This window comes from Carcharodon carcharias, chromosome 1, assembly GCF_017639515.1.
Source record: "Carcharodon carcharias isolate sCarCar2 chromosome 1, sCarCar2.pri, whole genome shotgun sequence".
Lineage (NCBI taxonomy): Eukaryota > Metazoa > Chordata > Chondrichthyes > Lamniformes > Lamnidae > Carcharodon > Carcharodon carcharias.
In genome coordinates, this window is record NC_054467.1 from 116,254,366 (window position 1) to 116,272,608 (window position 18,243).

An 18,243-nucleotide genomic window follows, 5' to 3' on the forward strand; every position below is an offset into this window, starting at 1 on the left:
CCAGACTTTAAGAAACCATTGAACAAGTTTCCTTATTGGCACAGGATTTAGCTAATGGGTAGTTGATATATAAGCTGCCATTAATTTTGTATTTAGTGGGCACTAGGGTGACCAGCTGCAAACACATGGCTTTTGCACAACTGGTGGCAACCCAAAAGTAAACTTACCAAATGCACTAAGGCAAATAAAGGTCTTCCTGGTTGCCAGCTTTAGTGAACCTATTAAGTTTACTTTAGGGTTACCTTGGCTACACAAAACTAATCCAACAGGAACTACAGATCATGAGTATCCCACTAAACTCAATGGGTGGAATTTTCTGTGCCCGTTGCCAGCGAGCATAATAGGTGGCGTGCGTGGATAATATGGCACAATCAGTTTCATGATCGCGGGAAGGCAGGTCATTGGCAGGCCATGTTTCCCGGCAACAGTTGTCAGGGAGCTCATAGTAATAGTACATCAGCATATCATTAAAAGGCTATCCCGCCAGACTCTTGGACCCCCGCTGGATTGTCCATCCACATCAGCGGGAAAGCACGTTGATGTGCTTCACAATGGCACACAGGCGACGTGCACTTGGTGGCCTTCACTTTGGGGGAACTGGAGGTGAGTGCATAGCAATGTTCTGCAGAGCTTGCCAGGGTTGCTTGTTGCTTTGCAGGCTTCAAGGGTGCTGGGGCGAAGTGTCAGCAAGGGAAGTGGCCACGCATTAGGGACACCTGTATAAACTGACCATTCCTCTGCAACTGAGACAGATCAGGCACAGCCACAGTGATATGACTGGGGTGAGGCTCCTAGCCTGCCCACCCACGCAAGCAACGCAGAAGCACCAAAGGGCCACCAAGCATTCCAGAACTTTCCCCACCCATCCCCGGCACAGATTGTGAGTCCACGACCACTTCACTGGATCGCAGAGCAGTTGGACTGTACACGTTGTACAAGCTCCTCGCCAATGCTGGCCATGTAGCAGTCACTGCTGGAGGCGCTCACAGCCCCTTGCAATCTCAGTATCCCAGTTAGGAGCAGTCTCCCCCATGTTGCAGGTTGACTGGGCAGCCAGGCAGTATACTCATCTGTGGCCATCGGAGGGGTGGCCAGACCTCTCCGAGAAGCATTAAAGGGCTGTCATACAGGGCCAGGTAAGGTGCTGTGTACACCCATACTAACCACATGTCTCTCTCTCTCTCTCTTTCATGTTGCAGGAGGACTGCATCAGGAGCGTGGATCCTGGTGACCTAGATGTATGTCTGATGACTTACAGACAGTGAAGATGATGGAGGAGAGAGTGACTAAGGCTCCTGGTTGTGCAAAGGCAAGAGCAGTAAGCTCAGGAAGAAAGGGCTGCTGGGGCTCCCGCACACGCTACCCACGAGCGGCAGCAAGGGGTGGCTGGTTGGCACCTAGCGACACCCAGGGTCTTCAGACACCACCTGCCATTCCTGCAGATGACCGAGAACTAGTGTCGCCGACAACTGTGCATGTCTAGGGACCTGGTCACTCACATCTGCCACTTACTGCTGGACTTGGCGCCAATGGGATATGGAGGGTATCCACTGCCAGTGGCTGTGGTGCTCAATTTTTATGCCAGTGGCTCCTTTCAGGGCTCCACAGGTGAACTCTGTGGGATAGCACAAGCCACCATCCACAAATGCATCCAAGAGGTCACGGATACCATCTTCTCGAGGGCACACAACTTTGTGCATTTTGCCCGAGACCGGGTGAGCCAGGATGCAAGGGCCATTGGATTCTCCAGGATCCTGGGATTCCCACAGGTACAGGGTGCGATTGGCTGCACCCATGTGGTGCTCAGGTCTCTGTTGCTACATCAACCGCAGGGGATTCCACTCACTGAATGTGCAGCTGGTATGCGACCACCAGAAACGCATCCTGAGGGTGTGCGCAGAGTTTCCGGGGAGTGTGCACAATGCCTACATGCTCAACAGATCCCAGGAGTCATCCAGGGTCCACAGAAGCTGCAGGGATGGCTCATTGGGAACAAGGGCTATCCGCAGAGGTTGTGGCTGATGACACCTGTGCGGCGGCCCCAGACTGCAGCAAAGCAATGGTATACTGAGGCTCATGCTGCAGCTCGCAACTTGGGGGGGCGGGGTTGCAGACCATCGGGATGCTGAAGATGAGGTTCCGGTGCCTGGACCGGTCCAGTGGAGCCCTGCAATACAGTCCGCAGAGGGTGTCACGCATCGTTGTCACCTGCTGCACCCTTTACAACCTGGCTGCAACGGGGAGACAACCTGGCTGAGGAAATGGAAGAGCTGCACGTCTCCTCTGATGAGGAGGACACTGGCAGGGATGAGGCTGAGGAGGTTCTTGGAGGCAACGATGATGGGGGATGAGACCCTCGTACTGGCTAGACAAGGCTGGTCTGTTTGGGAGGTCAACACAGCTGCTAGATTTGTGGAGGATGATAACGACATGCAGTGAGGTAACCCCGTAGATCCTCACATTGCAGTTGTGAACGTTTGACTCCAGTCTGTCTTATGGCAGGGCGAATACCCTGTGTGAGAATGCTCCTGTCATGGAGATACAGTGGAGGCCCTAATAGTCGCTCAATTGCAGGAGGATGATGACAACATGCAGTGAGGACTCCATAAATCTTCACATAGCCTCTGAGAATGTCTGACTCCTGTCTGGCCAAGAGCAGCTCGCTTGCGCTCTGTGATCAGAGTCATAACATAGAGACACAGCCATGAAACTTTAGAAGCATCTGAGCCTTTTTCTGCCTTCAGCACCTGAACCCTTCAGGAGCACAGTGTCACTGATCACAGACGCTGAGGAGATGGGGGACAGCCCCATCTTAAAGGTACTGAGGGCACATTGAGAGAATGAGAACACTTGGTGATGCCTGCCCATTACATTCTGGCAGCAATGACCAGCACCATCAAGGTGCAGGCATCAGTAATGTTTCCAGGGAGTGAGAGGCCAGACCATCACTTTGGTCTGAAAGCTGCACAGAGCACAAGGAAGAGGCCCTGGACTGAGACACCTGCCTTTATCTTGTGCAGAAAAGTTTCACATCTGAGTGACAAGAACACTGCTCATCAGAACAAGGAGCTATAGGCAGGGAGACATTCTTGGGAGTTTATTAACAATAGTGAACAATATGTTCAAGTGATTAACACCCGTACCCACTCTGTGCAACTAATTCTCCTTAACTTTCCTAACCCTGCCGCTACATCTTGTTGCTCCCAGGACATCCACAGCGGAGGTGGAGGTAGCCTGCTGACTGTGATGCCCTGTCTGTGATCACCTTGGCAGGCGTCCTCTGGAGGGCCAAGACTTAGAGGGCCCTGGCCTGCTTTTGGAGTCCTGCTGCATTGCAGTGGCACCCTCCTTGGCCTGTGGAGCTGGAGCTGCTGAAGTCACAGGAAGAGAGGAGGCGGATTAGCGGACACACTTGGAGTCACCTGGATGGATGGGCCCTGAATGTGAACCTGCTGATCCTCCTCCCTATGGGTACCCGGAGGCCCCAGGCTGACTTCTTGAGAAGCAGGGGTAGCTAGAGTGAGATCAAGCTACACGGCGCCCCTTTCATGTACACACTGTTGGAGGCCAGGAATTATACCCCTGCAGCAGCGCAGGAGAGAAGTCCTTGATCAAGGTCTCCATGGTGGCCACCATCCTACCAGTATTGACCTTGGTGAGTTGGCTTATCGGTGCTATCTCCTTAGCCTGAAGGCGGACAGACTTTTCCAGCATGCCTTGCAATCTGAGTGCAGCAGACATCCCTTCCTGATGTTCCCAAAGTTGTCTTTGCAGCTTCAGCAACTGTGACATGACAGAGTCCCGAGACTCGTCATCTGACTCAGACTCAGCAGCGTTCTGGCCTCCAGCAGTCCTCCAAGCGCCAGGCACCTGGGAAGATGTGCGATGTGTTCACCAGATTGTGACCCTGGGGCTACTGTAAAGCTAGGTCCCATGGAGGTGTGTGTCTCTGCGCTGGTGGAGGGTGTGGGTGAGCGCTGTGATGGGACTTCAGGAGGGTGCCTTCAGATTCCTCTCCAGAGGTTTCTTCGGGGCTTGATTGGAGGCCCTGGGTCATGGACTCAAGGAGAGATAATTAGTGCATGGCAGTGGTCTGTGAAACAGGACACATCACTCACGACAAGGTTGTCTGATGGATATTGCATTGCTGGATTCTCACTTGGTAGAGTAGCACCGACTTCGCCGTCAGCACAGGACTGGACCAGATCGTGGCCGGCCAGCTGGATGGCTCTGTTTTCAAAGTGCCTGATGGCCTTGATTTCTGGCATTCTGCCACCGGTCTGCAGCCTCTCTCTCTTGTGTGCGAGCTTGTCCTGCCTGGATAGAGATGGAGGAAGAGTAAGCAAGAAGCCTGGCAGGCCGGATGATAAGTATGCCTGGCCTGTGTGGGTGGTGAGTGATCCCATGGACAGGATGAGGACAATGACGGTGAGTGTGAAAGAGTGAATGGTGATGTCCCTTGATCTGGCAGTGAGTGAGGACCCTGTGGGTGTGTGATGGGTTTGTGAATGTGAGAGTTCAGCGATGAGAAGAGTGACTTACCCTGGCGGAACAGAGATCATCATTCATCCTCTTGTGGCACTGGGTGGCTGTCCTCTTCTGAAGGGCATTGGCACTGACCACCACTGCCACTGCCTCCCAAGCTTGGTCCAGGATTGGTCATGTTGCTGCCCATCCTGCGGCCAGGGCGGGTGTACAGGACATCCCAGCAGGCTTCCATGGCATCCAGCCGTTGGTCGAGGGACCCGTCGTTGAAGTGGGGGGCTGTGGTCTTTTTTCCATTGCTGGCCATGCAGCAGTGGTGAGCTGGAAGCAATGAGCTCTGTGCTTACAGCTGAACTTTAAACATGGCGCTCGGTGTTAGGCGGTGACAGGGTGATGTCCAGCGGGCAAATGAGAACTTGCCTGCCATGGAAACGGTATGTTTCCCAGGAATGCATAAATAATGAGGTGGATTTGGAACGATACAATGTGAAAACCTGCCATCGCGGCCGGCGGGTAAAACGTTGTTTTACCGGCCCGCTACTGCACTTAGTGCGAATCTGGGAAAATTCTGCCCAAAATAACAGCAGCTATGCAGGCCAGAAGAGCCAGACTTTGATGATTACTACAGCTGATTCCAGTCACCCTTGGGTTAGGGAGGCGGTGTAAAATATCTAATTACTATTGATTACTCTTCATTAACTTTGGTGTTCAGTTGAGGAAAAGATTCATGTAGCTATGCCACCCTCACCTTGATTGTGATCATCCTTTATCACTCAGAAACAAAGCTTAAATGCGCTCGAGTAAAGCATTTGAGAGAATGTGAACTGTATCCCAACAAGGAATCCAACATCCTTAAGAGGAAAGGTGATTAAGAGTAAGAAAGTATTTTCTAAGGTCCCTTAGAAGAACTCTTAATGGAAGCAAAAATTGATGGCATGAAGTCATCTTTATGCCAGTAAATTATTAAATAATAGGATAATGCGATTAAGTACTAATGGGAGTTTAATTGGGCAGCAGAAACCAGCAAAGCTCCCAAAGAACAACTGTTGGATTACTGTTCATAGTCTATTCAGTACTCAGTGTGTTGCAAGTTGCTGAGAACATAAAATTGCAGGAGAACTCAAAACATTCTGTAGAAAGTGATCTAATTCAAAGATATTTACAAATAAAACAATTAAATAAATGCACAGAAAACAGCATTTATAGGCAACATGCAGGTTAATGTACACGAGTGCAAAAAAAAAACAAGTGACAAGCATATTGTTAAAGGTAGTGGACCAACAGACTTGAGTATAATAATCAAACACTGATACCTTCAGGATTGGGTGTAGATGGTCTGTTGGGTTGCACAGGCAGATTTATTTATGAAGTCCATATAAGATTTGTCTAAAATAATAAAAACATTTGTGAGCTCCATTTGTTTTCATCTGGGATGGGAGGGGCACTTAGGCAAGAGGAGGGGAAAAAGCCACTAGTGCAACTAATGCCTAAACCACAAATGCCTAGATTCCTAACTGAAAAGGGTAAAGTACAGGATTGGCTTGACATTGAGAAACGAGGTAATCTGCTCGGGTCTACAACATATACCAAAACAATGGTACTTATGGATGGTCTTTTGATAGACAATACTGATTGTTTTTTTTGAAGGTTTTATCCTTTATGTCATTAGTCATAAAAGTAAGTGAGGACAGTAATTCAGAAACAAATATGTGGCGCATAAACTACTTCGAAAAGGATCCAGAAAAAAAAAATCAGCAAATTAATTTCACATGGGAAGATACAGGGTTATAAAGAATAGTAAACGAAAAAGAAAAGATGACAACTTTTTTTTATTTTACCAAAAAAAAACCCTCATTCAAGACAATCTGTACAACAACTTAGGACTTCAAAAATACAATTACAGCTGATTGAGCAGTGAATAAGTGAGCTGCCCATGGCTGTAAACATTAAAAAAGATACCTTGAAGACAGATTCTGCTCTACAGGTAATCACATTCAGAATAGTAACATATTACCACAGGGTACTTATATCCAGACTAAGTAATCTGGAAACAAAGTACAAGTTTTATTTTCCCTGAGTTAAATGTCACTTGGCAAAATAGGCTGATAATGTGTACTTGGACCATGATATTACAACAGTCAGTTCTTTCAGGTCTGTGACTAAATTATTGCCACAGACTTGCAACAAAATTGTGCAGTTGCTGGTACCAGAGTTTACACATATTGTATCAACGGACCCCCCCTTCCCCCAACAAAAGGTTTAGACTAGACCATCACTTAACTGTTTGAGGTAGTTTTACTCCTGCATCAAGAACTGTTTCCACAAAAGCACAATTTAAACTGTTTAAAACTTTGAAAATTCATCAAACCAGTCATTAAGGATACAAATTTATAAAAAAAAAAGATTACAACATAGAATATACATAGAAAATGTGTAAAATGTAATGTAAAATGAGTACGACAATTGAAGTGCCTTCAGTTCCAAAAACATAGGCAATGAAAATAAATCATTTTCTATTATTTCCTTTCCAAAATATAAACCTTTAATGCATTGTGACCTTCAACCTATGCTGTGCTTGGTGCAAATAAAGTTCAAACAGAAAAGCTAATATAAAAAAAATGATTAATAAAACAATTAATGCTTCCATTGTAGAGGACATTGAGATCTAGTAGCAATCTAGAGGAATGTTAATCTGTAGATATTTTACAGGTTCTTGCAAGGCAGCAAAAATGGGAGTAAAAAGTATTTTTGTACAAAAAAGTATTAGTGCAACATCTGATATCTACAATATTGTTCACACAGCTTCAGGTTTTGGCTACAAAGCAGCAAACACAAAATATACTGCTACATACATTCAACCTGAATCAATAGGCTGAATATTAAGGCACTAATTAAATGCTGAGTGAGATAAGATAGCTTTCTTCTAAAATTTCTCAATTTATGATAAGATGTGCCAAGTCTTGGTAGCAATTGATGTATTGTTTAATTTCAGCCATCCATCGTACGGTATGATCCTGCATCAACTTGAGTTTCCTATATGTAAAAATTAAAAAAAATTAACATGCCAAAATATCTCTGTACATGAACTTTCCAATGCCATGCAAGCATTTCAATCCTAGCAACGTGAAATTTTAATTTTCAAATGTTGACAACTTTGTTTAACATGGGCTGATCCCAGGATCCTAAAGGGAAAATAAGGCCTTTTTAAAATTATTGTACCATGGTTTCTCTATACTCAGCAATCCATTTATGAACAATGATCGTTTTGCTCCATTTGACCAAGAAAGCTAAAAGAGGTGACAAAATGCAGACAAACAATTGTTTTCTCTGATGACCAATTATTTCCTTATAAATGGTTATCAAATGCTTGATTTATCTCCCTTAGCGATACAGGGGATTGTTTATTGAATTCAACAATCGATGATTTTTCTTTCATTATACCCTCCAAATTTATTCATTTTCCTATTAAAAAAATAGCTATGATGTTGATGAATGCTGGCCTTTGGGCAAGTCAACTGTGAACTTGGACAGAGAATATAAGGGCACATATCACTAGGGCTGACAATGTGATAAATATAATGTTTTTGGAAAAATGGAAACACAAAACATGTACAGGATGAAGGTGTACTGTATTGATTAGGCTATTTCACCTGGATTATGATGACAGTTACAAAAATAACCCAACTCAATGAATATAAAGACTGGACAATTTTTTTGCTCCACACAACATTGAAGATTTGAACAAAGATGCTGAACAGCTGTGCCAAGTCCAAAAGAAACTGGATAAATAAATTAATGGAAACAAGAATAAAGGCTATAGATGTAGACAGATAATTAAATACTCCACATAGATCACAGCAGGAGGCAATTCAGCCCATCATGCCTGTGCCAGCCTTTTAAAAGAGGTATCTAATTAGTCACGGTGCCCTACAATTTCTTTTCCACTTCCACGTATTTATCTAATTCTCTTTTGAAAACAGTCTTTGAATCTATTGGCACCACCCTTTCAAACAGTGCATTCAAGATCGCAACAACTCTGCATATATTTTTTTCCCCTCTCAGGTCACCTCTGGTTCTTTTGCCAACTACCTTAAAGCTATGTTCTCTGGTTAACAACCTTTCTGCTTCTCCTCAATTACTCTATCAAAGCCCATCATTATTTGAACATCTCTATCAAATCTTTCCTTACGTTTCTCTTCTCCAAGGCCACATACAAAGGTTACTACACAAGATAAGAGCCTATGGTGTTGGGGGTAATATATTAGTATGGAAAGAGGATTGGCTAACCATTAGGAAACAGGATAAATAGATCATATTCAGGTTGGTAAACTGTAACTAGTGGTGTGCCACAGGGATTAGTGCTGGCGTCTCAATTATTTACAATCTATATTAATTACTTGGATGAAGGGACCAACAGTACTGTAGCTTGATTTGCTGACAATGCAAAGATAGGGAGGCAAGCAAGTTGTGAGGAGGACACAAAGTCTGCAAAGGGATGTAGATAGGGTCAGTGAATGGAAAAAAAAGGCACGTAGTATAATCTGGGAAAATGTGAACTTGCCTGCTTTGACAGGAAGAATAGAAAAGCAGTACGTTATTTGAATGGAGAAAGACTGTAGAACTCTGGTACAGAGGGACCTGGGTGTCCTGGTACATGAATCACAAAAAGTTAGTATGCAGGTACAGCAAGTTATTAGGAAGGTATATGGAATGTTGGCAGTAATTGCAAGGGGAATCAAGTATAAAATTAGGGAAGTGTTGCTACAACTGTACAGAGCCTTATTGTGACAGCATCTGGAGTACTGTGTACAGTTTTGCTCTCCTTACATAAAAGGTATAGACCTGAATTTTCCCGTCGGCGATTTGGGGGTGGAGCCCGCTCGCTGACAGGAAAATGACGCGGGATGATGTCGGGAGGAACCCCCGAAGTCATCCCGGTCCATTTAAATATTGAGGAAGGCAGGCGGACAGCGAAATCAGCTATCCACCTGCTGACCTGTCAATGGGCCAATTAAGGCCACTGACAGGATAAGTAAGGTAGTTAAATACCCTACCCGTCCAACCTTAAGGCTGACGGGCAGGCCAGGAGCTCCAGCGGGCTTCTGATAATACATGAAACCTCTTCCATTGGCGGGATGAGGTTTCATGTCCGTTTTTAAAAACTTTAATAAAGTTTATGTGCTTCTTATTAACATGTCCCATCTCGTGTGACATTGTCACATGAGGGGGACATGTTAATTTTTATATTTTTAAAGTTTTTTTTAGAATGTCAATAATCTCCCTGAGACAGCACTTAGTCTCAGGGAGCAGTGCGCTCTTTCACGCACATGCATGAAAGAGCGCACTTTGACAGTTGGGGAATCCCTCCCCCCCCCCCGCACAGGAAATGCATAAGACTTCCCGTTGGGCAGGCCTTAATTGGCCTGCCCACTCAAAATGGCAGCAGGCCCTGTTTCTGCGGCGGAGTTTGGCTGCCTGCCTGCCACCGAGCCAGGGGGACCTGCCCGCCAACCAAGTGCAAAACTCTGCCCATAAATTACATTACAGATAATTCAGAGGAGGTTCACTTGACTGATTCCTGGGGTGATGGAGTTATCTTAGGAGGAAAGGTTGGGCAGTTTGGGCGGTATGCCGCTAGAAGAGGCAGGCAGTCAGTGCAGAAATCCCCTGTGGCTGTCCCCCTCTCTAACAAGTATACCATTCTGGATGCCTGTCGGGGTGGATGGCCTATCAGGGGAAAAAAACAACAGTAGCCAGAGCAGTGGCACCACGGCTGGCTCTGTTGTTCATTGGGGGGAGGTTCAAAGCACAGAAGAGCAATTGTCATAGGGGACTCTATAGTCAGGGGCTCAGATAGGCGCTTCTGTGGTCGTGAAAGAGACACCAGGATGGTATGTTGCCTCCCTGGTGCCACGGTCCAGGATGTCACTCATCAGGTACGGAACATTCTGAAGGGGGAGGGAGAACAGCCAGAGGTCGTGGTACACATTGGTACTAACGACATAGGCAGGAAGAGTGACGATGTCCTGCAGCAGGAGTTAGGCAGAAAGTTAAAAAACAGGACCTCTAGGGTTGTAATCTCTGGATTACTCCCTGTGCCACATGCCAGTGAGGCTAGAAATAGGAAGATAGTGCAGCTAAACACGTGGCTGAACAGATGGTGTAGGAGGGAGGGTTTCCAATATCTGGATCATTGGGATCTCTTCCGGGGCAGGTGGGACCTGTACAAGGAGGACAGGTTGCATCTAAACTGGAGGGGCACCAATGTCCTGGCTGCGAGGTTTGCTAGTGTCACTCGGGAGGGTCTAAACTAGTATGGCAGGGGGCTGGAAACCAGAGCAATAGGTCAGCAGTTGAAATAAATGACTGGGAACTAGTGAATATTGGCAGTAGGACTAAGAGGAAGAGCAGGCAGGGAGAAATTACTGAACACCGTGGGACTGAGGGTCTGAAATGCAAAGCAGATGAGCTTAGAGCTTGGATTAGTATTTGGGACTATGATGTTATTGCTATTACAAAGACTTGGTTGAAGGATGGACAGTATTGGGAGTTAAACTTTTCAGGATTTAGATGTTTCAGGCAGGATAGAGAGGGATGTAGAAGGGGTGGGGGAGTTACACTGCTGGTTAAGGAGAATATCACAGCTGCACAATAGGAGGACACCTCAGAGGGCTCATGCAGTGAGGCAATATGGGTACAGCTCCGGAATAGGAAGGGCGCAGTCACAATGTTGGGGGTTTACTATAGGCCTCCCAATTGCCAGCGGGAGATTGAGGAACAGTTATGTAGGCAGATTTTGGAAAGATGTAAATAGGGTTGTTGTGGTAGGTGATTTTAACTTTCCCTATATTGACTGGGAATCACTTAGTGCTTGGGGTTTGGATGATGCAGAATTTGTAAGGTGCATCCAGGAGGGCTTCCTGAGACAATATGTAGATAGTCCAACTAGGGAATGGGCAACACTGGACCTGGTATTAGGGAATGAACCTGGCCAGGTGGTCGAAGTTTCAATAGGGGAGCATTTCGGGAAAAGTGACCATAATTCAGTAAGTTTCAAGTACTGGTGGATAAGAATAACTGGAGTCCTCAGGTTAAGGTGCTTAATTGGGGGAAGAATAATTATAACAATATTAGGCAGGAACTGAGGAATCTAGACTGGAGGCGGATGTTTGAGGGCAAATCAACAACTCACATGTGGGGGGCTTTCAAACATCAGCTGATAAGAATTCAGGACCGGCATGTTCCTGCTAGGATGAAGGATAATAATAGCAAGTTTCAGGAACCTTGGATAATGAAGGATATTGTGAGATCAGTCAAAAAGAAAAGGGAAGCATTCGTAAGGTCTAGAAGGCTGGGAACAGACGAAGCCCATGGAGAATATAAAGAAAGTAGGAAGAAACTTAAGCAAGGAGTCAGGAGGGCTAAAAGGGGTCATGAAAAGTCATTGGCAACCAGGATTAAGGAAAATTCCAGGGCCTTTTATACATATGTAAAAAGAGGGTAGCCATGGAAAGGGTAGGCCCACTCAGAGACAAAGGTGGGAACCTCTGTGTGGAGCCAGAAAAAATGGAAGAGATTCTAAATGAGTACTTCTCATCAGTATTCACCAAAGAAAAGGACTTAGCGGTCGATTTGTCTAGGGAAGTGTGTGTAGATAGCCTGGATCATGTTGAGATCAAAAAAGAGGTGTTAGGCTTCTTGAAGAATATTAAGGTGGATAAGTCCCCAGGGCCAGATGGGATCTACCCCAGAGTACTAAGGAAGGCAAGGGAAGAGATTGCTGGGGCCTTGACAGAAATCTTTGTATCCTCACTGGCTACGGGTGAGGTCCCAGAGGACTGGAGAATGGCCAATGTTCTCCCATTGTTTAAGAAGGGTAGCAGGGATAATCCAGGAAATCACAGGCCAGTGAGCCTTACGTCAGTGGTAGGGAAATTACTGGAGAAGATTCTTCGTGACAGGATTTACTACCATTTGGAAGCAAATGGCTTTTTAGTGAGAGGCAGCATGGTTTTGTGAAGGGGAGGTTGTGTCTCACTAACTTGATCGAGCTTTTCGAGGAAGTGACAAAAATGATCGACGATGGAAGGGCAGTGGATGTTATCTACATGGATTTCAGTAAGGCCTTTGACAAGGTCCCTCATGGCAGACTGGTACAGAAGGTAAAGTTGCACGGGATCAGTGGTGAGCTGGCAAGATGGATACAGAATTGGCTTGGTCATAGAAGACAGAGGGTAGCAGTGGAAGGGTGCTTTTCTGAATGGAGAGCTGTGACTAGTGGAGTTCCGCAGGGATCAGTGCTGGGACCTTTGCTGTTTGTAGTATACATAAACGATTTGGAGAAAAATGTAACTGGGCTAATTAGTAAGTTCGGAGGAGTAGCAGATAGTGATAGCAGATTGTCAAGGGATATAACGGGATATAGATCAGTTGGAGACTTGGGCGGAGAAATGGCAGATGGAGTTTAATTCGGACAAATGCGAGGTAATGCATTTTGGAAGGTCTAATACAGGTAGGAATTATATAGTAAATGGCAGAACCCTTAAGTGCATTGACAGGCAGAAGGATCTGGGTGTACAGGTCCACAGGTCACTGAAAGTGGCAACATAGGTGGATGAGGTAGTCAGGAAGGCATATGGCATGCTTGCCTTCATCGGCAGGGGTATTGAGTATAAAAGCTGGGAAGTCATGCTGCAGCTGTATAGAACCTTGGTTAGGCCACACTTGGAATATTGCGTGCAATTCTGGTCGCCACATTACCAAAAGGATATGGAGGTGTTGGAAAGGGCGCAGAGGAGGTTTACCATGATGCTGCCTGGTTTGGAGGTTATTAGCTATGAGCAGAGGTTGGAGAAACTCGGATTGTTCTCATTAGAGTGACAGAGATTGAGGGGTGACTTGAAAGGAGTTTACAAAATTAAGAGTGGCATGGACAGAGTAGATAGTCAGAAGCTTTTTCCCAGGGTGGAAGAGTCAATTACTAGGAAACATAGATTTAAGGTGAGAGGAGAAAACTTTAGAGGAGATGTGCGGGGCAAGTTTTTTTATGCAGAGGGTAGAGAGTGTCTGGAACTCGCTGCCAGAGGAGGTTGTGGAGGTAGGTACGATAGTGGTGTTTAAGAGGCAGCTTGACTAATACACGAATAGGATGGGAATAGAGGGATAAAGATCCCGGAAGTGCAAAATGTTTTAGTTTGATACGCAATATGATTGGCGCAGGCTTGGAGGGCCAAAGGGCCTGTTCCTGTGGTGTACTTTTCTTTGCATGCATTGGAGTTTAGAAGAACAATAGATAATCTTACTGAAACATCTAAGATTCTGAGTGGACTTGACAGAATGGATGCTGAGAGGATGTTTCCCCTCGTGGAGGAATCTAGAACTGGGGGCATAGTTTAAGAATAAGGAGTCTCCAAATTAAGACTGAGATGAAGAGGAATTTCCTCTCAGAAAATTGGCAATCTTTGGAATTCTCTTCCCCAGAGAGGAGTAGAGGCTGGGTCATTGACTATAACTCAAGGCTGAGTTAGACAGACTTTTGACCTACAAGGGAGTCAAGGGTTATGGGGGACAGGCGGGATATTGGAGTTAAAGCCACAATCAAGGTCAGTCATGATCTTACTGAATGGGGACCAAATAGCCTAATCCTGCTCCTATTTCTTATGATCTCATTCTTCCTATCAAAAATAATCACTTCACACTTGTCTGTGTTAAATTTAATCTTGCCATGTGTCTTCTCATTTCACCAATCTAAGTTCTCCTGACATTTGCTATTGTCCTCTTCACTGTTTACTATGTTTCAGAGTTTTGTGTTATCTGCAAATTTTGAAATTATATCCAAGTCCAGGTCATTAATATGTATCAAAAAGAACAGTGATCCCACCATGACCCCTGAGGGGCATCACTACAATTTTCTCCACTTTGAAAAATAATTGTTCTCCACCACTCTCTGCTTTTTCTTCCTAGGACTTCTGTCACCATATTGTATCCAGACATCAACTGCTCCTATAATCACATGGGTTTCAATTTTGCTAACAAGTCCATCAATTGCCATTTGAAAGTCCACATACACAACCTCAACCTATTACCTTCTTCCACCCTCTCCATTACTTCAGCAAATAACTTTATCAAACTAATCAAAGACAATTTGCCTTTAACAAATCCATGCTAGCTTTCATTTTAACATGTTATTTCAAGTGTTAATTTTGTCCTGGATTAATTTCACCACTACTGATGTTAAGTTGACTGACCAGTAATTGCTGAAATTATCCTCCCCCATTTTTTTTGAATAGTTATAACATTTGCAATCCTCTGGCACTTCAGTATCTAAGGAGAATTGAAAAATTGTATGGTACCTCCCTCAGCAACCTAGGATGCACCCTATCTGCAGCAGGTAACTCCTCTACTGCCTCTTAATTTATTTTAGCCTAGCCAATGCCTTTACCATATTTTCTCTTTATTCTATGTAAAGACAATACTGCTTATTTCACAGTAAAGAAACGGGCCATTTGACCCAACCAGTCCATGCAATATTTATGCTCCACTCAAGGCTCCTCATGTAACTCTATCATAACCCTCTATTCCCTTCTCCCACATATACCTAACTAGTTTATCCTTAAATGCATCTACACTATTTACCTCAACTACTCCCTAAGGTGGCACGTTCTACATTATAACGCTTTGGTTAAAGAAATTTCTTTTAAAATTCCTATTTGATTTTGTGATAACTACCTTTTATTGATGGCCACTAGTTTTATTCTTCCCCACAAGTGGAAACACACTGTCTATGCTATCAAAACCTTTCATATTTTTTAAAACCTCTTAAGAAACCTTAGGTAACCCTCCTCAACTCTCCACTTTCAAGAGAAAAAGAGACTCAGTCCATTCACCTTTCCTGAGAGATATAGCCTCACAGTTCTGGTGTTATCCCTGTAAATCTTTTTTGCTTGCTTTCCAGTGCTGTCATATTCTTCTTATAAAATGGCTGCCAGAATTGTACGCAGCATTCCAAGTGTGGTCAAACCAAGGTTCAACAGAAGCTTAGCATTACTTCTCCACTTCTTAACTCCACCCACCTAAAAATAAATCCTGATGCTTGCTTTGCATTTTTATAGCCTTATAAACCTGCATTGCTACATTTAGTGGTTTGTGTATTTTTACTCCCAGATTCCTTTACTCCTCTATGCCATTTAGATTCTTATTTTCCAAATAATTCAAACCATCTTTATACTTTGTCAAAATGTTAATACCTCACAATTAGCTATGTTGGAATTCAAACTATATACCCATTCAGCAAGTTTATTAATGACTTCTTGTAAGTTGTTCTTCAGTGCAGAGAGATGCAAAGTACTCATTTTGTACCTCAACAATGTTTAACCCAAAAAACTGAGACTGCAGAGATGACACTCTGAGCTGCCAATGTGGCACAGTAACAGAAGTTTCTCCATTTTAATGGATTCATACACAGGTGTGATACACAATGGCTGGGATTTTCCCTACCCGTTGGTGTCTTCCTTGGCTTGAGCAGACAACATAGCAAAGGTGTCCTGGGGGCGGGGGGATCCGGTGGGAGAGGGGCGCAGAGCCGGGGGGAGATGTGCAGGTGAACATGCATGGTAGGGGATGGATATGTCCATGTCTGCCTCCTGGGGAGCGAGCTGAAGCTGGGCGTGATATGGAGGAAGGGCGTGAATGACAGAGGGCAAAGGGGGGCAGTTGGGTAAGAGGGTGAGGGTTCAACGGTAGCAATAGAAGGGACAGCAAGAGTAGTTGGTGGGGACCCGGAGATAGACATTGACCCTGAGGATAGGAAGGAGGAAATCAGGGAGGTGAATGTGGATGGAGGTGGGATTTTTGGGAAGGAAAGAAAACGTGCACATTCACCTGGATATCCCGAAGGAAAAGGGTTGTGGCTGGTAGGTCACGGAGGGAAGCTGGAAGGTTGATGTCAGTGGGGGGGGATCAACTGTGATGGGGGAAAGGAAATGGGTGACTGGGGAGCTGATGAGAAAGTGAATTCAGACCATGCCGTCCAAGTCAAAAGTGAAACGACAGTCGTGGTGGATGACAGGTGCTGCAAGGGGGTGTAATCACTGGGTGAGCGGAGATGCATGTCAACTCAGATGGAGAACTGAAAGCAAGCCCCAGCAGACAGCATTCAAAAAGCTCAGGACATTGAGGTGAGTATGATACGTGAATGATCTATGTGCGTGGGAAAGTGCTTGCACGAGGCTCTGAAAGGCCCTGCCACTCTCACTTTTTCCTCCAGAATCACTCATAGGCTGGCTGCTCCCTCTGTGATGACAGAGGACGATGTTGAGGGGGGGTCACAGACAAAGAGAGAGAACAGCCTCTGAGATTCCTCAGTGGATGACTCGGGGTGTCCAGTCTTGCTCCTCCTCCCCTTGGGTGCCCGAGAGCCCCGGCCTGAGCCCTTGGGGGGAAGGAGCACTTGAAGGGACATTGAGGTGCCCTGTTTCTCTCTTGCGCTGCCAATGCAGGAACTCACCCTTGGCTACCACGATGGAGTACAAGTCTGCGCACATTTCTGCATTCTGTTGGATCAGGGTTTCCATGACGTCCGCCATCCTCTCCATGCAGACCTCCAGACGTGCACATGTGGGCACCACTGCATCAGAGAGCAAGTAGACGCACTCTGACTCACATGCCACTCTTTCAACAGCTCTATGTGGCATTCCCTCGCATGCTGTTAACGCTCCATGATGAGTAGGAAGGCAAAATCAAGAGATTCATCATCTGACTCAGACCTCACAGGTGCCTCTTCCCTCGAGGTCCTCTGAGTGCTGGGGAGCTCAGCTGAACCTGCATCCTCTTGCTGCTGACATATGTCCATGCGGTGACCAACAGGTTGTGAACCCGAGCCTGCTCTAGATCTAGGTCCCACCAAGGTGTGTCTGCCTGCACTGGTGGAGTGTGTGGGTAAGCACTGTGATGGATCTTCCTGGCTGCTTATTTCCACCTCTTCACTGGAGGAGGTGTCCTCGTGGCTGCAGACGAGGACATGGATGGAACTGAGGGACTGGCTGACTGATGGTTTCCCTCCCTTTGCAGAGATCCCTGTGAGATCATTAATGCATGGTAGCAGAGTCAAAAGCAGGAGAGAGAGCACTCACAGTTGTGTTGAAGGAGGGATGATGTGATGCAGGATCCTCAGGTAGGTGTTCGCCACCGACCTCAGGCAGGGTCCATATACTTACCAGTCAGCATGATGGCATGTTCCTCAAAGCAAGTGAGGGGCCTAATGTTTGCCACTCCATCCCTAGTCCAGGACCTCTCCCTGCTGATGTAAGCAAGCTTCCCCTGCATGGGAACAGATGGACATGGTGAGCATGACACATGGCCCTGCATGGAATGTTTGTGTGGTGAGCAGCGCCATGGACAGGAATGAGGATGTGAACTCCAGAGGATATGAGCCTGATGGAGTTGTGAGGGTGTGCGTGAGAGCAGTGTTGATCTTTGAGATGCGAGATCCCTGTGGATGTGCGAGGTGCTTGTGAATGTGACAGCTGAGAGTGATGAGAAGGGGAGTTACCTTGGTGGAATGGATGAGACCATTCATCCTCTAGCGGCACTGTGTGGTTATCCTCTTTTGCAGCATTGGCACTGACCACCGCTGCCACCACCTGCCATGCCGGATTGGTGATGCTACTGCCTGCCCTGCAACCAGAGCTGGAGTAGAGGACATCATGGCAGGACTCTATGGCGTCCAAATGGTTTTCTCGTGATGCGTCATTAAACCTG

The 18,243-nt window shown here is 45.8% G+C and overlaps 1 protein-coding gene across 7 annotated transcripts in view; it reads right to left on the minus strand.

Annotated features, from left to right (window-relative positions):
* Window positions 1-6,296: 6,296 nt before the first annotated feature.
* Window positions 6,297-18,243, minus strand: part of lcorl (ligand dependent nuclear receptor corepressor-like) — a 137,199-nt gene continuing 125,252 nt past the window's right edge. For all 7 annotated transcript variants that reach the window (XM_041199207.1, XM_041199217.1, XM_041199200.1 and 4 more), the window contains one exon: window positions 6,297-7,518. In XM_041199207.1, the coding sequence (XP_041055141.1) occupies window positions 7,505-7,518 (14 nt within the window). In that variant the 3' untranslated portion in view covers window positions 6,297-7,504. The remainder of the gene's footprint in view (window positions 7,519-18,243) is intronic.